This window comes from Carya illinoinensis, chromosome 2 (genome assembly GCF_018687715.1).
Source record: "Carya illinoinensis cultivar Pawnee chromosome 2, C.illinoinensisPawnee_v1, whole genome shotgun sequence".
In the NCBI taxonomy this organism is placed as follows: Eukaryota; Viridiplantae; Streptophyta; class Magnoliopsida; order Fagales; family Juglandaceae; genus Carya; species Carya illinoinensis.
Genome location: NC_056753.1, coordinates 4,111,958 through 4,135,159, shown reverse-complemented (window position 1 = coordinate 4,135,159; position 23,202 = coordinate 4,111,958). Strand labels below are relative to the sequence as shown.

Here is a 23,202-nt window from a genome sequence, read left to right as displayed (position 1 = left end):
TGAACATGCATATAAAACACATTTAAAGTTAGTTATGAAGGTTTGTTTAGCCTGCAGCATTATCAGTAGAACTGTTTAACAAATACTTCAATTTGGTAATTTTTTAGAAAGTGAAATTTCAGTTTTCTTAAGCTCTTTAAAAGCACTTTTATAAATCTATCAAATATATTGTTTTTTTCTTTAAAAGCTTTTAGACTATTAAATACACTTTTTAATCCTCCAAACTCAAATCCAAACATGCATTTTAATGAAAATGATGCAAAAGCTCTTAAACGAAAAATACTCGTGTCACGGATAATTATGTCATTTTTATGGGTACATGTTGACACGTAAATTTTAAAGAGTTTTACTATATATAAATACAGTTGTGTACTAATCTATGTATCAGTACTGATTCATTCATACTTAAAATTTAAATTAACATTATTTTTAATAAAATCTACTTTTTGACCAATCACATCAAATTAGTGCATAGATTAGTGCGCAATTATACTTGTAACTATATTTTTTCAATTTTAAAACAAGGTCTCATAGGAGTCTAAATATATGAGAGTTTACGCAGAAAAATCATTTTCTCTATTAATATATGAGTAATATTATATATTACACTTTCATTCTATTTTTATCATACGAAATAAAATATAATATATTTATCATCATTAAATGATAAAGAAGCATACAATAAATAATTATATAATGATAAATGTGTCATATCTTTTTTTTTTTTATACAAGGAATGGAGAGTTTCGAATATAAATTTTTCATTTAGAGAATTGGATCACATGTGATCAGGTCATTAAATTTTTGATAAATATGTCATATCTTACTTAAAAAAATAAAAATAAAATAGTAAAATGATGTATAAAATTTTTCATTATATATATATATAGAGGTGAATAAGTGTACACACCTTAATTAAATGATTACGTGCACTTCTAAAAATGAATTCCTTACTCCACCACTACATTTAAATATTTAAACCTCCCATGTCAAGTCTGAGACCCTGACTACTTGAGTTTACCCTTTGAAATTTTGTATTACAGGTTGTCATTAGGGCTCTTTTATGTAGAAGTTCTATCCATATATATTTTAAGCTAATAAATTATATTTGCAAGTCAGATCTTAACAAATTTAAGTGGATATTTAGAAAATAAGATGAGATGAGAATCCTGTAAATAAAAATAAAATAGTTTGAGTTAAGATGTATTATTAAGTTTTGAAAAAGAATAGAGAAAAAGTCGAATAAAATTATTATAAAATTAAAATATTATCATAATATAATTTTTGTTCCAAAATTTAAAAAGATTATATTAATTTTGGTATTTTATTTAGAAGTTTAGGAAATTTATAATGATTAGTTGAAAATGTTGAAAACTTGAAATTAAAAAATGTTTGTATTTAAGTGATGTTTGAGAATAAAATTATTTGAATTTTTGAGATGAGATGGGTTTACTAAGCAGGTCCTAAGATACAGTTTGAATAATGAATTGAGATGAAAGTTGAATAAAATATTATTAGAATACTATTTTTTAATATTATTATTATTTTAAAATTTAAAAAATTTGAATTATTTATTATATTTTATGTGAAAATTTAAAAAAATTACAATGATAAGATGAAATGAAATGAAATACTTCAAATGCTAGATGAATAAAAAAAATTATAAAAATTGATCTTATAAATTGATATAAATATATATATATTCTAAATCTACTGTATAATTTTAAAAAATACTCCAAAATCTGTCGCTTTGTTAGAAACTTAGATACTTTTTAGGAGTAGAGTTCGGAATTGTCCCTGAAATTAAACTAAGCCGATGTTCTCACGATGAAGTCCCCGAAGCTTGGAAAGGGCAGCAAAGGAAACCAAACCAAAATACAAGTACATTATGGTAAATATCAAACATCGTTTAATATACGTTGTCCTACTCTCTCATTCATCTTCTCTCTCTCTCTAAAACTATTAAGTTCCTCTCTCCACACCATTAAACCACCCCCACCACCACCCTCCTCTCCATACAATGAGAAGAAGAGAGACATAAAAACAAAAGGTGGTAGATGCATGAGCCACAAACCCAGTTACATAATCTCTCTCTCTCTCCCTCCCCTCTCTTGCACACTCACCACCTTTCCTTCCTAAATCCTAAATCCCTTTGCCACTGATTGCTCACCAACCACCTCTTCGATTCTCCTCCGGCTCCCTCAACCGCCGCCTTCTTTGCGTCTTCAGGTACAAACAATGCCTGCGGCTGCCTCTCTTCCTATTGGCTTTGGTTCTTGTTCTTACTTTTAGGTAGTCCATGCTTGACTTGTCTGCTGGTCTTTGGTCATGAGCGCATTCTGCGTTGACGTCCTTTACGGTAGTCAAGTTTTCTGTATTTCGTGTCGGCTCTCTGGGTTTCTTGATTTTTGTGTTTTGTTTCGTACAAACATCGTTTTGGACTTTGTTTTGTATGTGGGTAATTGGGTTTGTCTTCGCTATTAGCCCCTTCAAGAAAGGTGGTAGGTTGGTCGTGTTGACTTTGCTTCCCAGGACAGAGAATAGGAAATCCTACTAAGGAAGTCTTTTTGGTGTTTGCGTTGGTTTCTCTGGACTCTAATCCTATTTAGCATGACGGCTGTTTTGCGATTAATGTATGCAAACTTCAAGCTATTACTTCTCGGTGGTTTTTTTTCCTTTTAAAAACAAATTATTTGTGGGGTTTATGTTATGCCACCCTTCTACAAGTTTGCGATTGACATACCAATTTCAACAACTTTAAAAGAAGATTGACCCGTTTCCATGGTAGATTTTTGGTGTTCGCATTAGTTTGAATTCATTCTATTTGCATATAGATTGTATTCGTAGTCAGGATCAATCGCATTATTTCCCCTTAAATGCATATAAATCGAAGTCAAGCTTGGCTCTTAGTGAAATATCAAGAGGAAATTTGTTTGTTATTTTATCAATGTGTTCCTGTTCTAGTGTGATTGATGAGATATATCCTGGGTGTTGGAAATTTCTAGCTGCCATAAATATTAATTTTCAGCCTGTCCTTTGTAGCCTGTCAAGATGTATTTGCGTGGTGGTAGTTGATATTTGGGTTAACTTAAAGATGATATGACCACGCGGTGATCTTTTAACCCCCTGATCATATACACTCGTTTCTCAGACATTTCCCTTAGTCTTTACTCATAATTTCTCAGAGTTTGGATAACGATACACCCATCAAATGTGTAACCGTTGCCTTACAAAATTTTCTTTTTTCCTTTTCCAGTTTTTATTTGCGTGCATGTGAAAAAGCCCATAGCAAGCAGTGGGTGTAGGCTGTGCCAACCCATAACCATAATCTTAGTGGGTGTAGGCTGTGCCAACCCATAACCATAATCTTACTTGTCAAAGAAGAAATACTTCTTCCGGTTTTGATTCATTTAGATTCTTCTTTAGGCTATGTCGATGGTATTGAGCTTAACTTTGGAAGTAGGCAAATCATCAATGAACTGATACTGCTGGTATAGCAATTTGTGCTGATGTGGAGTTTCCATTTTATCGATGATCAGACATGAAACATAAATGTAATCATGAAGTTTTATAATATGCTGTCTGCTAATGGAAGTTATCCGTCAGATACGAAACATAAATGAAATCATAGGTTGTCGACTAGTGGAAGTTATCCTTCAGTCGGATGCTCTTTGTTTTAAAAAAAAAAATTATATACACATCATAATGATAGAAAGATGCCACTTGTTGCAAACTTCATAATGTTCTCCATGAGCAACAGCAGTTGTATTCAAATGAGGCTGTTCTCTATATTTGTGTCTGAGCATTCTGTATTTAGTTTCTTTTATTTTTCATCCTTTCCATCTACAAGTGCTTAGAAGTTGTTATCATCTCTTTTGGAATAGTTTCAAATTATGTATATAATGGGTTATTAATAGTTGTACTTATAAAAAAAAGTCTTTATTAATAGTTGTAATTTTTTACTTTGACTCTCTGTTATATGTGTACCTTCATTATAAGTGCTCTTGTTTTAGTGATCCAAGGAGCTAGGTGATAACTGTGATATTTGAGAGAAGTGACCAAGTAAAGCGGTGTACGTTAATTGAAAATTTTGAGTCAAAACATGGTGAGCTTACGAAGACGCAAGCTTCTGGCACTATGCGCTGGTAATTAATTTCTGAAATCGATACTTAGAAATTATTAAGTACTTCTGTTGAACTGACCTTATTGAACTCAGATTATTAACACAGTTTTTTTATTAGTAGTTACCACCATTTTCCATCATGAGTTAAACATGAAGGCTCCAGCTCTATCTTCATGTTACTGATTCTAGATAATTTACATTCTGCTGAACTAGAATCTTTTCTTATTACCAAAATCAATGGGCTTCTGCAGGGAGAGGTTCTTTCATCGCTCCACTTCCTAGGTCTTTTAATGGAACCGCTGCTGCAAATCCCACCCATAATAGCAATCCAGTCAGAGTGCATCCAGGGCCTTCAGTTGATGTAAACCAGCTATTGGGGGTAAGAATTATTACTCCTTATTCAACCATCAGCATCAGATATGGCATTGATGGTGTTGTTGCTTTGCCTATAGGTGCCTATCTTCATATTGTGCTCTGTAACTCATGCCATTTTTTCTGAAAAGTTTGTCTTAATAAGATATCTTAGAATCAACCTTTAGTTTCAACTTTCTATTCTTGGTACATAGCATATTCTGTCCAAACATAATGGTAGTTGTGGTACCTCCCTAATAATTTTATACACTGAAAAGTAATTTTATTCCACTACTTTGTTATCATAAAGCTCAATGATTTGTTTCAGTAAATTTATGGGTTCTGCAAGTTATTCCAACCTCCAATCTCCAACCCCATTTACTTAGTTAAAAATACTTCATTCTGCCACTTGACAACTGTGTTGGTCAAACTTCATTGTTGATTGTCTTTATTTATATTTCTATCATAAAGATATTTTTTGACTAGGCAATGTGCCAAAATAATGTAGAAAAGAATTAACTAATTAACATATCTCCATTTGCATCAGCCAATTCATGTAGTACACTAATAAATACATAACTTATATGGCAGTAATCTCTGAGATTTATATGGAAGAAATCTCCTACATAAAATCTATGGAAGTAAAGGAAAAAAAATAATGAGAATCATGTGATTATTCTCAAACTTAAAGTGGTAGCCAAGTTATCATAATTATCCGGCAATGACATTTGTACCTGAATGGGAAATGAGGGTCTTTATTATTATTTTTTTGTTGAGAAAAGTAAGAAGTATATTAATAAAAGAATAGGCAAAAGCCACGTTCAGTACAAAGAATGTCCTAGCTACGTAGGAGCACTAGAAATAAGGAAATCATGTAAATCTTTGCCATTAAAATTAATGGCAATGGCCCAAGTACAAAGGGTCTTTTTTATCATGAGGATTTATTTTTCATGAACCATGATTGGAAAGATTCCGATGGTATTGTTCATATTTACTCTTCTGTATTTTCATGAAGTGTATGATACTATGAACTGGCTTCCTCTTTCAAGTCAGAGTTAAGGTAGTAAATGTTTCCAATTCAATTGGAAAGAAAAGCGAGACTCAGGATATGATAAATCCACCACAGACTCTTGGCAAGTCTATGAGGGGCTGACATTCTGTTTTTAGGGGAAAAAGTTACTCTAGGTTACATGTTTTGATAGGCTGGACTTACAGATATTGATGCCCTTGATTCCTAGGTCTTTTGACCTAGAAGGTAAATAGCTGTATGCTTTTTTGATAATCTATAATTCTGATTTGGAAGAACCAATGGCAGATTTGGAATGTTTGTTTTTTTATTTACAGTACATTTGGAATGTTCATGTTCTTTTTTAGCAAGTACTGTAGGACAATGGAGGCAATTCATTTCTTTTTTGATGAATAAGAAAATTTTAGAGAGACAAGTAACAAAGCAAAGCCACACAGGAAGTATACAAAAACTGAACCTATTACAAGTCAGAAGCTAGAAAAAGAAACAAGAAAATCATGGACACTAGTTCCATTAAACACAATAGCTGAAGTCCACTGAATATTCGGTTTTGGTGAATGGAACACCGGAGGGTTTCTTTACCAGCTCTAGGGGATTACGACAAGGGGATCCCCTATCCCCTCTATTGTTTGTGTTTGTTATGGATGCCTTGAGTCGCATGTTGAGTGCAGTTGTTAGTAGAGGTTTCATTGCTGGCTTCTCAGTGGGAGGGATGACTATATCTCATCTTTTATTTGCTGATGATACACTGCTGTTTTGTGAGCTGGACAGTGTTCATATGCAGTATTTGAGAGCTGTTCTGCTTTGTTTTGAAGCGGTTTCAGGTTTGAAGGTAAACCTTTCAAAGTCTAAAATGGTCCCTGTGGGTAGTGTGAACAATATTCAAGGCTTGGCATCTATTTGGGGCTGTCAGATTTCTTCATTGCCTTTGCAATATCTTGGTCTTCCATTGGGGGCAGTGTTCAAGACCAAATCTATTTGGGATTGAGTGGTAGAAAAAATTGAAAGAAGATTGGCTGGATGGAAACGGTTATATTTGTCCAAGGGTGGTAAATGGACTCTCATTAAGAGTACACTATCTAACCTCCCTACGTATTTTCTTTCCTTATTTCCGATATCCGCAAGTGTGGCTTCTCGCATCGAGAAAACTTTTCGCAATTTTCTTTGGGGAGGAATGGGGGATGAAGCTAAAATCCATCTTGTGGGTTGGGATAAAGTTTGTTCTCCAATTCAATGGGGAGGTTTGGGGGTGCGTAATGTAAGGGTCTTCAACAAAGCATTATTGGGGAAATGGTTGTGGAGGTATCATGGTGAAGGAGAGGGCTTGTGGAGAGAAGTGATAGAGTCTAAGTATGGGAGTCTTCGGGGGGGTTGGTGTTCTAACAAAGTCAGGAGTGCACATGGAGTGGGATTGTGGAAAAACATAAGAGCTGGTTGGGACAGATTTTCTCATTTTTTCAGAGTTACAATTGGCAGCGGCAACAATATTTTATTTTGGCATGATGTTTGGTGTGGGGACATGGCTCTTAAGCAGGCTTTTCCTATGCTTTACCAAATCGCATGTGATAAAGAGGTTGTTGTGGTTGATTTATTGATACAATCTAATGGTGCTGTTATGGTGCTGTTAATTGAAATGTGAGTTTTTCAAGAGTGGCTCAAGATTGGGAGCTGGACATGCTGTCTGGTTTTTTTGACTCTCTATATGCTATATCTCTTGGAAATGAGGTGAGGGACAGGATGTTGTGGAATCCAAGTGGAAATAAAAAATTCTCGGTGCGGTCCTTCTATTCGGCTCTTGTGGGCCTACACCATGGTCATAGCTATCATTGAAAAGCTATTTGGAAGTGCAAGGTACCTTCCAAAACTGCTTTCTTTGTCTGGACAGCATCTATTGGGCGGATTCTTACCTCGGATAATTTGAGAAAACGTGGGTTCTATATTTCAGATTGGTGTTTCATGTGTAAGTGTGATGGGGAATCAGTTGATCATCTCCTATCACACTGTAAAGTGGCCCAATGCCTATGGGATGAAGTTTTTAGTAGGGTAGGGGTGGCATGGGTCATGCCTAGAAGTGTCCGGGATCTTATGTGCTGTTGGAAAGGTATCCGGGGAAATGTTCAAATCGCTGCTGTGTGGAAAATGATACCTCACTGCATTATGTGGTGTGTGTGGATGGAGAGGAATAAGAGGTGCTTTGAAGATATGGAGCACTCTATGGTTGAACTGAAACGTTTTTTCTACTGTACCCTGCTTTCCTAGGCTTCGGCCATTATTTGTAATACAGATGATCTCCATACTTTGCTTGTAACTCTCACTAGTTCTTAGTTGTAACCTAGCATTATCTTTGTATACCTCTAGTGTACTCAGGCTATGCCTTTTTCATTAATAAAATTTACTTTTACCTATCAAAAAAAAAAAAAAAAAAAAAAAAAAGGTACTAAAGGAAAAATACTTAAGTTCATCCACCAAGTGTTCCTTATCTTCAAAGCATCGATTATTCCTCTCAACCCAAATACGCCACACAAGGCATAAAGGGATCATATTTCAAACAACAGCAATTTGCACATTACCCCTTAAACCTCCCTAGCAAGCAAACAGATCCACTACCCTCCTAGGCATCACCCAAGCCATTCCACTCCTATTGAACACTTCATACCATAACAACCTAGTCACTTCACAATGTAATAATAAATGACCCACCAATTCACCAGATTTCTTGCATGAGAAACATCAATCCAAAACAATTAATCCACGTTTTCCTGAGATGATCCAACGTCAAAATCCTCCCTAAAGAAGCAGACCAGCCAAAGAACACAACCTTTTGAAGACATCTTTCTCTTCCAAGGAAATGAGTGAACCCCATTCTGCATAGACAACTTCTTATACCAAGAACGAACTGAAAACTTCTTGTTACCAGTGTGCATCCAGACCATCTTATCCCTCACATCCCGTCCAAGCTGGGTAGCATACAATAAACTAAACAATTCAGAAACTGCCCCCATTTCCCAATCATTTACAACTCTAGAAAACAGAACATTCCAATGGCATGAGCCACTAGAACAATCCAAAATCTCAGCCACAGAAGCATTGGATTTTGAGAAAAATGAAAGAGATCTGGAAATACAGCACAAAGAGCCCTACCACCACACCAAGAATCATGCCAAAAAAGAATTCTGGAGCCATCCTCAACCACGACGATGACATGTTTTACAAAATCATCCCAACCACTCCTAATATTTTTCCACACACCCACACCATAAGGACCTCTTAACTCATTAGAACTTCTCCCCCCCCCCCCCCCCCCCCCAAAAAAAAAATCCCCCCTCCCCCCCAATAACAAAAGACACTCCCATATTTAGAATTAATCATAGATCTCCTCAATGAATTTCAATCCTGATTATACCTCCACAACCACTTCCCAAGTAGTGTTTTATTAAAGAAACTCAACTTCTGAAACCCCAACCCACTACACGACAAAGGAGTACAAATCATATCCCAACTAACCAAATAAAACTTAGCTTCCTCCCCACAAAAAGACTCGAAATAACTTCTCCAACTGATTTGCCACACCAATTGGAATGAGAAATAAAGACAGAAAATATGTAGGAAGGTTAGACAAAGTACTTTTGATAAGAGTGATTTTCCCCCCATTTGATAAATACAACCTCTTCCATCCTGCCTACCTTCTCTCTACCTTCTCCAACACCCCATACCAAATTGTACGTGCCTTGAACATAGCCCCCAAAGGAAGCCCAAGGTATCTAATCGGCAAAGAGGAAACCTGACAATTCAGAATACTTGCCAACCTACTCATATTTCTCACTTGGCCCACTGGTACCATCTCTAACTTTCCTCGATTTACTTTAAGGCCCGACAGAGCCTCAAAACAAAGCATAAGCGCTCGTAGAGTTTGCACATGACCTGAATTCATATCACAAAACAACAGAGTATCATCTGCAAACAAAAGATGAGAAATTGTAACCAAGCTGTCTTGAGGCCCTCCCACCTTGAAACCTGACAACAAACCACCACCAACTGTAGCCCCCAACATAGGACTAAGAGCATCCATCACGAAGACAAAAAGAAAGGAAGACAACGGGTCCCCTTGTCTCAAACCACAGGAACTATTAAAAAACCCCTCAGGAGAGCCATGCACTAAAATTGAGAACGAGTATTCGAAACACAATGTTTGATCCAACCACACCACCTCCCCCCAAAACGACATTTCCCTAGAAGAGAAAACAAAAAATTCCAATTGACATGATCATAAGCCTTCTCCATATCAAACATACATAAAATACCCTGCTTACATGATTTAATTTTACTATCCAGACATTCATTTGCAATTAAAATGGAATCCAAAATTTGCTTCCCTCTAACAAACGCATTCTGGGATTTTGAAACAATCATCTCCATGACATTACCCAATCGACTGACCAAAACTTTAGAAATAATTTTATAGCCCCCATTAACTAGACTAATGGGATGAAAATTCTTCACAAAAAAAGCTCCTGCCCTTTTTGGAATAAGTGCAATAAAAGTTGCATTTAGACTCTTTCAAATTTACCAAAAGAGAATAATTCCTGAAACACCTTAATGACATCCTCCCTCATAATGTCCCAACAATTTTGAAAGAAAGCCATGGTAAAACCATCCGGACTAGGAGCCTTATCTTTGACCATCCCTCTTACCACAGTAAGAACTTCGTTCTCATCGAAAGGTCACTCAAGTCATTGAGCACTCAAAGGATCAATACTATCAAACTCTAAACCATCCAGTTTTGGCCGCCAATCGTGCTGCTCCGTAAGGAGATTCTCATAGAAAAGGCAAATATGCTCCTTAATTTCAATCTGATCAGAAAAAGCAGCACCATCAACCTCAATCAATTCGATAGCATTGTTTATCTGACGAGAGTTTACCACCCTGTGAAAAAACTTTGTACATTTTTCCCCTTGTTTTAACCATAGGGCCTTTGATTTCTGCCTCCATGATATCTCCTCCGTCAGAATCACTTTCTCTAGTTCAGACCCAATAGACCTTTTCCTCAAAGTCTCATCCTCCGAAAGAATATGACCCTCAGCCCGACTCTCCAATCCCTGCAATTCCTCAATGAGAGACTCCTTTTGTCTATCCACATTCACAAAGACTTGCTTATTCCATTCCTTCAAATCCTTCTTCAAAGCCTTTAACTTACTAGCCAATATGAAACTAGGGGTACCACACAATTGGTAGGAAGTCCACTGTTGTTTTCACACCATATTTGAAACCATCAGCCAACAACCACATATTCTCAAACTTAAAATATCTACGACTTCCGTGAATACCACCACAATCCAAGAGAATAGGGAAATGGTCCGAACAGATTCTAGACAAACGCTTCTGGTACACCTCAGGGAAGTGAGATTCCCACGAAGGAGATACCAAAAACTGGTCCAAACGAGACCAAGTCCTATTATTGGACCAAATAAAGGCACCCCCCACAAGAGGTAAGTCAACAAAAATCCGCCTCGAAAATGAATTCAGAGAGCTCCCTCATTGCCAAGGTAAAACTAGAATCCGACGATTTCTCACTCGGAAAACGAGTGACGTTGAAATCCCCTCCAACACGCCAAGGCGCATCCCACCAACTAATTAAACCGGCAAGCTCATTTCACAACAATCTTCTACTGCTGTCCACATTAGGGCCATAAAATGTAAATACCAGCAAAAGCCCATTCAAAACTGTCATCTACATTTCTAAAATGACAGACCTCTGAAAAATCCCCTATACATTCCTCCATAATCTCCACTACTCTCCTATCCCATGGAGGCAATTCATGATAAGCGGTCGTAGTAGTGCACAACTCTTTTTGTATAGGGAAAGGGAATTACAAAATGTGTATCCTAATCAGTCATTCCATGTTTTCTGTGGTACGTTTATTTGACATACAATAGGTATATATCCCAACATATATCATTCTTGGTCAATGCCTTGCAGAACTCAGGGCATTAGATTCTATGCTTTATAGATACAATGGCTAACTAGTCAGCTGTTTTGTTTTTTTGTTTTTTTTGATAAGTAATAAGATATTCTATTGATGTGAAGATAGGCGTAGCCCCTAACTAGTCAGCTGTTTGCATGATATATTATACTATTATATGCTTTAAACTTACCTTTTGAGCTGTTCAATGTTTCCCAGAATAAATTAGGGCCTAAATCATCAAATGAATCTGGTTCAAGCTCATCAAAAGAGCAACCCATTCAACCAGAAGCAGGTTTGTTGTTTTAACGCTTATCTGCCCTAAATATGCTTGAAGTCAGAGTGGACTTAAATTTGTTCATCCATCGCTTTAAAGATTGGATATATTTTGTGTGTTTTTTGTCAGTTTCTGTTTGATAATTTAGTAGATGGCCATAGACTCATAATTGTTGTATACCTTACAGAGACGCACAAAACATGTTCTTTTCCTAATTTTAAAATAACTTGCCTCTTGTATGCTGGGGAATATTTACTAGAAGGCCCGAGACAAAAATAATAGAATTAAGGAACAAGGAACGTGAGAGTTCTCATAGAAGAAGATGACGAAATTGGCACTACGGTTTGAGTGCCTTTATGTGAAACCTCCTCCCCTTCAAGTCTTCAAATACCCTTGGTCTATTAAAGACAGTTATATACCATCTTATATCATATTTGGTGATTTTGGTGTTTGAACAATGCTTCTATCAGAAATTTAAAAAAGATCGAAACCCCCATATTTTTTTTGTTCTGGGCATCAGTACATACAGCTCATCCTGAGTACAAACTATTCTATCAATCTTTCCTGAGTCATGTGTTCTTGTTCAAGTTTCCCCTCAGTAAATCCTGGATAGTATATCCTTGTGAGCAAACTGGGTATCATCTGTAAACCTCTTTTGACTTTTGCTCACTCGCTCTTGCTGTGTTAGGCACCCATGTCCTCTATATATGCTTCAAGATTGAACTCCCATGTCTTGCGCTATTGTTAAAGATCATGTAAAACCAACTCAACAACCCGATTTGGGGGACATGACCTCAAGAATGAGAATACCTGTACTTTCATGTTATAAAGTTAATTTGCAGTACATGTAAGTTAGAGTCTTCTACTTGGGCTTGGGCTTTTGCCTATCCTTATGATCAATAAAATCTTATTTACCAATCAAAAAAAGAGTCTTCTACATATAAAATATCATAAATGTTAACAAATTTAAAAAACTCTCCGAAACTAGTCCTTTCCTCTCAAGTCATAATTTTAATCTTCTACTGGTCTTACTGTAAATTGACGTTATTTTATGTAGTTATCTGTAGTTTTAACAGATATCCCTTATAAACGTAGTCAGTTCCATTAGATTAGTTGGTCATGAAATCATCCCAGCTGGAATCTGTTTGTTCTCTCCATATCAATTCTCCGGAACATGCTGAAGTGTTTTTCCTGAACTGATTCCTCTTAATTAAACTTGCAGTGAACTAATTTTTCTGTTTCTCCGAAACTACTTCATAATGATGTGTCGTAGTTCTGGAGATTCTACTACTTGGAGGGATGAAAAACTGTTTAATTTGAAGAGCTAACATTGAGAAGTCATGCACTGAAAGATCCAATTTTGTACATGGCGCATGTGTGTGACCGAGTTTTTCATTCACCTTGTGCGTCATAGTGTCTTATGAGATCTGATCTGTTTGTTTCTCTCTATGGTCTCATGGGAGCTGCTTCAATAGTTTTTATTTCCTTTAAATGATATCCTCTGTTTTGAGTGGAAGACAACACTATGTTGAGGACCCAATTTTATCATGTACTCCATATAACTTGAGTGCAAAGTGAGAATTTCAAGGCAGAGAAGTCAATGTCCAATTATATAGTTTGGTCATTAATGGCTTAAAAGACAGCAGGCATCATTTTGAAATTTTTGTATCTAGGTTTTTGGTATGGAAGAGTGTTTTAGTGGCTCCATATTCTTGATCTATGGGAGATTTGCCTGTTTTAATTGGTTCCCTTGATATCCTACTTTGTATACTTCGGATGTATGTGTCTTTCATCCTTCTGTTTTATACTTTTAATTGTATTTTAGTCTCTGTCATAAAAAAAAACTTGTATTTTTTAGAATGGAATACATGCTACGACTCTCATGAAGAATGCTTATAATTTTCTTTTAAGGTGTAAATGATAAAGATATGAGTTTATTTGTTTCTTATTTGATCTTTTGAGTGAAAAATATTGGTAGATTTTGGCAGCATGGAAATTTGACTTGTGTTCTTGCCTGTTTTCCTATTCTTAGGGCCACCAATAAAACGCAGAAAGCGACACAGGAGAAAGAATTTTCAAAACCAAGAACCATGTCCAATGAGAGGCGTCTATTTCAAAAATCTGAAATGGCAGGCAGCAATAAAAGTAGATAAGAAACAAATTCACCTCGGAACTGTTGGTTCACAAGAAGAGGCTGCTCGTTTGTATGATAGGTAGTACTTTGAACTTCACCTTCATTTATATGAACAATTGTTATTTACAAAAATTTTTAGTGTTAGAAGTAATGATTATGCAAAACAAGATTTTTGGAACCAACTCCCTGTAACACCCCTTGCTGATAAAATTAGTAACGGTACTTTGTTACTTTCCACAGCAGCAGGTAACAAGAGTTTCTTAAACTTTAGATATTTTTAAACAAGACGAAATTATTTATTGGACCTTGAGATGTCAAATGTAATAATTTGGATATATCAAAATTAAGAAGAAACATAATCTCATACAGTAATCTTAAACAAAATGCTGGTAGTCCATGTGATAAACACTCAATCGTCACTAGGTCAATGTTTCCTTGACTGACTCTGGCCCGCAGGTTCGTTTTAATCTTTGCCCTGATAATTTTAAGAGATAAAAACAAAAATAAGTCAATACTTAGTATGTAGCACGCCTTAATGTAAAATGTGGTCAATTAGGTTTTATTTAAAATCATCTGTAATACGCTTTTCACATTCCAAGCACAACGTCAAACCTTTGTCTTTAAAATCTTAATGCCCCACAAACATTAACCCTTGTGTACCTAGGTTGTGCATCAGCCCCACTGCTTGTAGCCACAAGGGGAGCCACTTGTGGGATGAAAACATCCCAGTGGACCACACTTACTCAATTTTTTTAGTGTAGCTCTCACATCCATCAATTTTCTGTGGGGTTGTCGCATCATCATCATACAACCAAAATGAAATCCTTCGGAATCCTTTCATTCTTTATTTTACTTTATTTTCATTTTTTCATTTCTCACAACTTTCATAACATGAACGTATTCATTAGATATTATATAGCACAAGCATCACATTAAAGCACCTGCAAACTTGACTTTACAACATATCATAGAAGTTGCATAAAAAGGGCTCCCACGAAAGATCTGTATAATATATTACTTGAAAATTTTCTGTTTGGGAATACAACTGTTCTCAGATATTCTCAGACTACTTCACTACTATTTACAAACTGTTCACTATTGTTCTCACTACTATTCATAGATCAGTTGAGATACTCTTAGGGCAGATGGGCATGGGATGAGACACAAAATTCTTGTCTAATCTCATTTTATCCCATCTCATCTTATTCCCAAACATAATTCAAATATAAAATTTTCAAACTAATCATTACAACTTTTTTAAACTTCTAAATAAAAAATAAAACAATTCCAACCTTTTCAAATCCCCAAACAAAAAAAAAAAAATTATAAAACTGTATTCTTACAATATTTTAACTTTATAATATTTTTTATTCAACTTTTTTCTCTCCTTTCCTAAAACTCAAAAAATACTCAACTCAAAATATCTCACTACTATTCACAAACTATCTTACTACTATTCACAAAATTCTCATCTCATCTCACTCCCCAAGCCAGCCCTTAGCATTCAAACGGAGCCTAATTTGAAGAAAAATGTTACATTTGAACTAGAATATTAAGGGATTGATCATACTACTTAGTACTTACTTTGTTTTGATAGTCTTGAAATTCAACACTTTGCTAGCAACCTAAGGAAATATACCTGTTTATATTATTTATTGCATACACTTTTCCAATGTTTGAACCTCTGTACACATGCCTTTATACAGATCTGCATCCTTGCTTAATACTTGTGTTTTCTTTGGAAAGAGAATTTCTTTTCATGAATTATCACATAACCTCTGATATGATTGACTTGCTTAACATGTAATAGATGACTTTTTCTTATGCCATTAAGCGTCCCAACACTAACCTTACTCAATTTCTTCCTATGGTTATTAAGTCCTCAAATAGGCCTTTCAAGTTTATGTTATTAAGCCTAAAATTTTGCTGCATTCTTCCCTTCAATTCAAGCATATGCACATTTAAGGGAGGGAGGGAGAAAAAAAGAGGGAGGGGGGGGGGGGGGGGGGGGGGGGTTGGTCTTAGGGTTCTATAATGCAACGATGCCGGGCTTTGTGGGCATTCTAAGGCCTCATGATAAAATCTGGTTTTTGGCTTTAAAAGTGAGCTTTAGGGCCCCATAGTTGTTAATTTTTATTTATTTATTTATTTTTTTGTGGGTTGGGGGGGAGAGGGTGCTTCTGACATGGCCTTATAGGCCTAGTGAAGTTCCCTTGGAAGGCCTAACAGCAGCCTTTAAGGGGGCCATCCTGTAGAATAATGCAGTGGTCAAGACACCTTTATTGAACTCTAACATGCACATTTGAACTTCCTTTCACAAGTTATGCTCAAACTCACAATCAACTATGTGTGTAAGATGTGATCATTCTTTTAAACAGATTTTTAAATCAAAATTTGCAAGGAACCTGTTTTGTCGATTTGGATAACATTTAATGAATATCAAACACATGGAAATTCAACTTCACTTGTAATATGATTTCATAACACATGGAAATTCAACTTCACTTGTAATATGATTTCATAACACATGGAAATTCAACTTCACTTGTAATATGATCATTAGGACTGGGCAATGGGGGCCCGCCCAGTCTTGGGTCTGGGGATGTAAAACAAATCTTTCTCTTGGTCGTGACACCATCGTTCTCTGGTCACGAACCGTAGACGCACAGCGTCGTTCTCAGGTCTTGAACCAGAGAGCGATGCTGTGGATCTCTAGTCATGAACATGAGATCCACAGTGCTGTGGGGTCTCTGGTTGCATCGCCATTCTCTGGTCGGGAACCAGAGAACAACGCTGTGGATCTCTCTAGTTGCGGAATAGAGAACGCCGTTGTTCTCTAGTCACGAACCAGAGACCAATGCAGTTGTCGCTTTCTGGCTTGAATCATTTTTGTTCCATTTTTTGTTTGATTTTGGTTGGTTGTTTGGATTTCTGTTTATGTTTGGATTTGTTTTTGTTTCAATTTTGGTTGGTTGTTTGGGAACGGAGGAGTGGCCAGTTCCTGCCCTCCATCCTTCCACCTGTCTGATGGGGATGGATGGCTTTTCTGTAAGGCGGGCATGGGGGGAGGGATGGCATTACGCGACCCAGTCCAAGCAGGGCCGGGGGGCGGAGAGGGCTGCCATCCACCAGCAGGTAGCAGGCCTACTGATCATGTTTCATTCATTTGCTCATAGATATAACACTACATAACACTTCGAAACTTAAGAGAGGCTAACCTAGTAAAATGTTGCTGTGTATGAGGGATGAAATTGTGTGGCAGGATCTGTCCACTTAAATTTCTTGTACGGGAACCAAATTCTTCTACTTGCTGGCCTTATTATTTAATTTTCCATCACATAGGTTGGTTAATGACCGATAAGATAACTAGTAGGAAGGGATTTTGAATTCTTTTTAAATAATTAGCAAAATCTTATTAAAAAGCACAAAATGGCGCAACCCAAGTACACAGAAAGTGTACAAAAAGGAAATACCCCACTAACTAGAAGAAGAAAAAGATCAAAATTACCTTAACTTTGGTTTAGAGATTGCATAATGATTTGCAGCCTCTGGGTATTCTTTTGAGGCTCGGTAAGGGGCTGTTGGACTGTCAAATGCAAGGAGAAATTTAAGGACCACATTGAGTTATTGCTGACAGGTACACTGCAGGCTGTTTTAAGTAAAAATTGATGAAATACCCTTTCTCTTTACATAGGCAAGGCAGCAGTGAGGGAAGATAGGAATTACAAACTAGAGCTTGCATGATGTTTTTGAATCCTGACAGAATTTGAAGAATGGCTTCATATTTTCTGGATGGTTTTGAAGTCAAGTTGCTGGAGAAATCATTGAGTTTCTTACCTTAATGGGGCAACAGATCTGGAGACATTACTTGTGGAAGGTTTAATTGTTAAATAGATTATCACCTAGGTTTCCTATTGTTTCTGATAAATGCTTTATCAGCCATAAGACTGCAGGGCTGAAATTGTTTTATTTGCAACATTTGAAGACAAGATGTTGAGTACCAACAATTGAGTGGATCAGAGAGAATTGATCCAGCAAGATTGCTGCTAAAATGTTTGGAGATCTAGAACAGGTGATGTTCATAAGGATGGGTGTAATACAAAGATGTACTGGTATGAGAAGATTTGGGTTGGGTGGTAGGCACCAATGAGAATAATATCTCAATTATTCTTTTACCTGACTGTTTACTTCAGGGCCCCGTGGGATTTGTCGAGGTGCGCACAAGTTGGCCCGGACACCCACGGATATTAAAAAAAAAAAAAGAATACTATCTCAATTATGAGGTGTTAATTGTAGGTATAAAAAAAAAATTATGAAGTGTTAATTGTTTATTTATCGTGGTAGTGCTATTCTTTTAGACTTTCTGGGCTTTCTCATGGTTGGCCATTTATTGTATAATATATTCTTGTATGCCAAATTGGAGAAGGAAATCATTAGGCCGAAGAGGAATAAAGGAAACCTATTTAGTTACTGATGGTTTCTGGGCATTATGTTCCAAACTTAGCCCAAGTATGTTTAAACTAAATAATCCCTTTGTTTATTTCCAGGGCTGCTTTCATGTGTGGGAGGGAACCCAACTTTGAGCTTTCTGAGGAGGAGAAGAAAGAACTTAGGAAATTCGAGTGGGAAGAGTTCTTGGCCATTACCCGTCATGCAATTACTAGTAAAAGTAATCTTTCTGGCTAGACTTTGTAATAATTATGTTCAGGTTCATGTTCCTTATCTTTAATTGCTTTCTTTCAAATAATTCAGAACATAAAAGAAGGCTTGGAACAGGGTCTCAGAGGAGATCCGAGTCCCCAATGGAGAACAGTGAATGGGATGCCAAGCAAGAAGTCAATAGCCTTTCAGCTTCAGAAGATGTGGAGCCTGACATATCTGCCTCTTGAAAACTATGAAAAGAGACTAGGCTGATATTCTGGTTCTAACAGTGAAGTTGTAGTTGATAGGGCTCCATTTTTGGTGTGTGAAGCCCTCGTATAGGGTAATAATGGTATATTTCATTGTCTCCTCTTAAGAAAATCCTTGTGACTTCTACACAATAAATATTAGTTCAATACTGGATGTGGAGTAGTTATTTATCACCATCGTCTTTGATCCACTGAACTCGATCACAGCTATTATTCTTTCTTTTTCCCTCCCACAGCTGAAGCTTAAACCACGTCCAAGCTCATGTGCTGAAATCTTTGATTGTAAATAGTTTGAGCTTTGAGTTTTCCAGTTTGCTGATTATTAACTATTACCAATTTACTATTGGTAGATCGAAGTGGGCTGAGGTGAATGTTCCATTTGACTCATGCATAGAAATGCAGAGGAAACACCTTGAAATTTCATAATGTGATGTATTGGGAATTGATACATGTACAACTCTTTTACAATTATGATGGTAATGCAGAACTTGAAGCTCAAATTAAAAAAGTTTTACAAACGATTTAAGCTAAGTATTATTTTTTATTATTTAATTAGCTTTCATTGATCTTTAATATCAACTTTTTTTTTTGGTTTGGGTTGTATTTTTGAGGTTTTTGTGCTTATATACTCATGATTATAAAATTTATTAAAGATAACATATCAACATTTTTGTATACATTGATGAAATTGGATTGTTCAAATACAGAAATACTTAAAAATGTATGTATAACTTCGTTTTTTTTATTTATTTAATTCAATAGAATGATTTTCTCTATTCTCATGTTAGAAAATGAAGGCATTTTTTTCATAGCATGAAAATTATATAATTCTAATTCTCGTTTTACTAATCTACCCAAAATTTTTGGGTAAGTAGTTTTTGTTGTCAAGTGATTGCGTGAAAGTACATTATATTTTTTGTCCTTGAAAGTACTAAACCAATCTTGAAGAACTAAAATATAGATGTAGAATTAAGTCTAGTTTTTCATTTACACTTACTTATAAGTTTAAGGTACGGTTTAGATAGTTAATTGATATAAGATTAGTTAAGATAAAAGTTGAATAAAATATTATTTTTTTAATATTATTATTGTTTTAAAATTTGAAAAAGTTGAATTGTTTATTATATTTTATGTAAAAATATAAAAAAAAATATAATAATGAGATGAGATGAGATAAGATAAAATATTTTCACTATCCAAACAGGATCTTATAGTTTTATACAAGTTATATAATAATATATCATAATTATGCATTAAAAAATGAATAGTTTAATGAATGGAGAAGTAGTAAAATAAATAAATTGAGACAAAATTCATATTTGAAAAAAGGTCAGAACTTGTTTATCTATGGCATTAAATTAAGGTTGTATTTGGATAGTAAATTAATTTTAGATACCCTATTCATAGTAGTTAAAAATTATTGAATAATTATAAATAATAATGCAAAATAATAAAATAATAAAATAATACCAACAAAATCAGCCCTAAACTTATACCCCCAAACTTACACCCATCACCAGTAACCAACATCGCTGATCCGGTGCCAATTGCCAAAGGCCTGTGGCCTGACATGAGTCCGGAGTTCGAAACCTCTTCAAATGTATTTAAAAAAAAAAAAAAAGACAACGCTGGTTCGTTAGAGCGAATAGTCTCTCTGTAAATCAGTACGACTATGCGTTTGGATGAGTTGCAGCGCCGCTATGTCGACTGCTTCCATTGACGAAATCATTGCACACTTTCGTCTTCCTCAAGTATATCAATCAGTGAACAAATCAGTATTTTAGTTTTGTTTTTCGTTCAAAAGGAAAAGAAAAGAAGTGTAGAGACAGAAAAAATGACTACAGGGGAGTCAAAACCCCAGGAAGGAGAGGCTCCATCATTGTTATCATCTTCGTCTTCGTTCTCTGATAGCTGGAAGGAGCGCATCTTCATCCCTACTCTCGTAGCAGGTCTTATTTTGTGTCGTTCAGTTTGATTGCCAATAAATCAGAGGATAACATAGGAAACCCATTATGCTGTCTTTTCGTTCAAAATTAGAGGAACCCCTTATGTCTAAACGAATTTATTGTATTGGGTGCAATTAGTTATAGGTAATAGGCTCAGTGATGGGGATTTATATAGTTCTGAATTTAAAAGATTTTCTTTGGGGTTTTGGGCAGGGATTCTTGGTGGAGGAGCTGGGTTGATGTCGAGACATAGGAAAGTTCACGGTCTCGCAAAAATTTCTTCTACTTATGCTACCAATCTCGCCATTGTCACCGGTTGCTATTGCGGTAATTTATTTTCAGTTTTATATTTATATTCAGTCTCCGATATATAGAACTTTCAATGATGTGATTATGTTGGCTTGTTGTTTTGATTACTTAGTTTTTATTTATTCATGCTAGGATGCCTTTATTTTGATATAGACATATTGAATGTAACTACTGCAAGGAAAAAAAAATCCCAAAGAACAGGTTTTTCTTTATTTTCCTTTGCTTCAATGAAAATCGAAGCATTTTTTTTTTTCCATGCTGAGAGCTGCATCTTAAGGAATCTTTGGTGGTTCCTTGGATTCATGCATTTATCCCAGTAATCATCGAGTTTCCCTGAATTATGTGTATAAAAAAAAAAATCTCAAGAAAATGCAAGGCGACTAGCGACATGCTTTGGCTGCCAAAAAGGGTTTTCTGTTTGATGACAATAGAAATTGATTGAAGGATTTCGGTATTGTTTTGAATTCATTCGCTTACTGATTTGACAGGAGCTCGTGAATTTGTGAGATCAACCCGTAAAACAGGACTTGATGATCTACTGAACTCTGCAATTGCCGGCTTCGGCACTGGTGCTCTGCTAGGGCGTCTTCAAGGTTGAATTTCACAAATTTCTTCCCTCTCCCCCACCCCAAAAAGAAAAATAATGCTTGCATGTACTCTTGAGTGTGTGTGCACAGAATGTTCTTTGTCAAAACTACTTTGGGAACAATAATCTGCAACAATTCAGGTTGCTTAGGCATCTACTCTTACATAACTGCACTGTATAATGTGCATTACATAATTAATTTGCTTTCCAATATCAAAATTTCTAATTGTATTCTCTGTAATCTGAAAGTGGTCAAGATAGCTGAACCTGATGATGAAGTTTAAGTAGTTGTGTAGATGGAACCGGAAAATCCCCTAATTCTGAAAATCTTAGAACTGAGCCAGAACACCCATCATCAATTTTATTGAGGAGTTCAGCAGTTGCTTGTCGTATAAAACATTGCTCAATGGCGTACATTTGTCTAATTACTCGTGTTCTTGGAGAGGGTGGGGGCAGAGGGGAATGATGGACAACACAATAGAGAACAGCTCTGTGCAGGTCCATTGAACTTGGTGTACTCAAGAAATAAGATGCTTTTAATTTTAGCCTCTTACCCTTTACACCCAATTTTGCATTGATCTTCCACTTCCAACTCATAATTAATTTGGTTTCTTCTTTGGCATGTTAGGAGGTCAACTTGGTGCTGTCCGTTACTCAATCATCTTTGCTATTGTGGGGACAACAGCGGATTTTGCAGCATACAGAGTAAAGCCTCACCTGAGGAGTTACACTGAATCTTTATTTGGGAATAACGAGAATTCACAGAAGGATGGATGGTTGAAATGGCCGGAGTGGTCTCCCATACAAGTGCTTGACGAGGAAGCTATTGCTGCAAAACAAGCCCGGGAACAGGAGCTGTATGCACAAAGGGTACTTGGCAAACTAAGCAACGAGAAATCTTGAGAACATCTTTTGTCGTCGAGTTCCTATGTTTGTTATTCATTGTCCAGCTGATGAAAGGGATTCAATAAACAAGTTTGACAATATTGAGTTGTTTGTCTTAGAAGTTTCTGCTTTCAATTGATGAATTTGCTGCTTGTCCTACAAGATTACCAGTAATCTTCTTGGAATGGGAGAACTTATCAGATGTATAATTCATAAAACTTCCTGGCAATTATTTCTGATGGTGAAGTTGTGCTTTTGCAGCTATTCGTACCCAGTTCTCATGCAAATCTATGAGGTAATTCATTAGTTTGGCAATTTGATTTGCAGAGAACTGCTAAAAAGAATTACGAAAGCATGATCATGTAATCTATCATCTACTCCCAATAAAATATTGTATTCATTCTAATTGTTTATAATTGATTGGTATCTAAATTACAATAAAATATTGTATTCATTCTAATTGTTTATAATTTATTGGTATCTAAATTATGTGTAACAGTATAAATTGAAAGCATGATGGTTAGACTTTGGTGTCTTCTTATCAATTCATGGGCACTCCTAACTTCATTCTTGCTTGTAAGCTCAAGGCCTTGAACTATGTTTTAAAGAAGTATTGGAATGTGAAAGTCTTTGGGAATGTTGAGAGTTTGAAGAATTCCCTTGTAGAGGAGCTACAGGACTTGGAGGGGAGAGA

At 35.9% G+C, this 23,202-nt stretch overlaps 2 protein-coding genes across 4 annotated transcripts; both read left to right on the top strand.

Annotated features, from left to right (window-relative positions):
* The first annotated feature begins 1,939 nt into the window (after positions 1-1,939).
* Positions 1,940-18,956, top strand: LOC122297732 (ethylene-responsive transcription factor-like protein At4g13040). 3 transcript variants are annotated; one of them, XM_043107876.1, is made up of 8 exons: positions 1,940-2,229; positions 4,014-4,145; positions 4,375-4,502; positions 11,681-11,756; positions 13,771-13,951; positions 16,871-17,007; positions 18,420-18,541; positions 18,625-18,956. In XM_043107876.1, the coding sequence occupies exons 2-8, from the start codon at positions 4,103-4,105 to the stop codon at positions 18,784-18,786; spliced, it is 849 nt and encodes a 282-aa protein (XP_042963810.1). In that variant the 5' UTR covers positions 1,940-2,229; positions 4,014-4,102; the 3' UTR covers positions 18,787-18,956. The 3 variants fall into 3 exon arrangements, with proteins under 3 accessions (XP_042963810.1, XP_042963826.1, XP_042963819.1); XM_043107885.1 differs by lacking the exon at positions 1,940-2,229 and adding an exon at positions 2,437-2,633; XM_043107892.1 differs by lacking the exon at positions 16,871-17,007 and having other exon boundaries at positions 1,946-2,229.
* Positions 18,957-20,296: 1,340 nt separating this feature from the next.
* Positions 20,297-22,778, top strand: LOC122297720. Its single transcript, XM_043107870.1, has 4 exons — positions 20,297-20,731; positions 20,942-21,055; positions 21,526-21,630; positions 22,252-22,778. Exons 1-4 carry the CDS (start codon positions 20,617-20,619, stop codon positions 22,524-22,526), a joined length of 609 nt encoding a protein of 202 aa, XP_042963804.1. The 5' UTR covers positions 20,297-20,616; the 3' UTR covers positions 22,527-22,778.
* The last annotated feature ends 424 nt before the right edge of the window (positions 22,779-23,202 follow it).

Excerpts from the sequence above, each read along its gene's own strand:
- LOC122297720 (XM_043107870.1), top strand. The coding sequence starts at position 20,617 with ATGACTACAGGGGAGTCAAAACCCCAGGAAGGAGAGGCTCCATCATTG. Across the intron at positions 20,732-20,941 it reads CATCCCTACTCTCGTAGCAG|GGATTCTTGGTGGAGGAGCT; the intron begins GTCTTATTTTGT and ends GGTTTTGGGCAG. Across the intron at positions 21,631-22,251 it reads TCTGCTAGGGCGTCTTCAAG|GAGGTCAACTTGGTGCTGTC; the intron begins GTTGAATTTCAC and ends TTGGCATGTTAG.
- LOC122297732 (XM_043107876.1), top strand. The coding sequence starts at position 4,103 with ATGGTGAGCTTACGAAGACGCAAGCTTCTGGCACTATGCGCTG. Across the intron at positions 4,503-11,680 it reads ATGTAAACCAGCTATTGGGG|AATAAATTAGGGCCTAAATC; the intron begins GTAAGAATTATT and ends AATGTTTCCCAG. Across the intron at positions 18,542-18,624 it reads TCATGCAATTACTAGTAAAA|AACATAAAAGAAGGCTTGGA; the intron begins GTAATCTTTCTG and ends CAAATAATTCAG.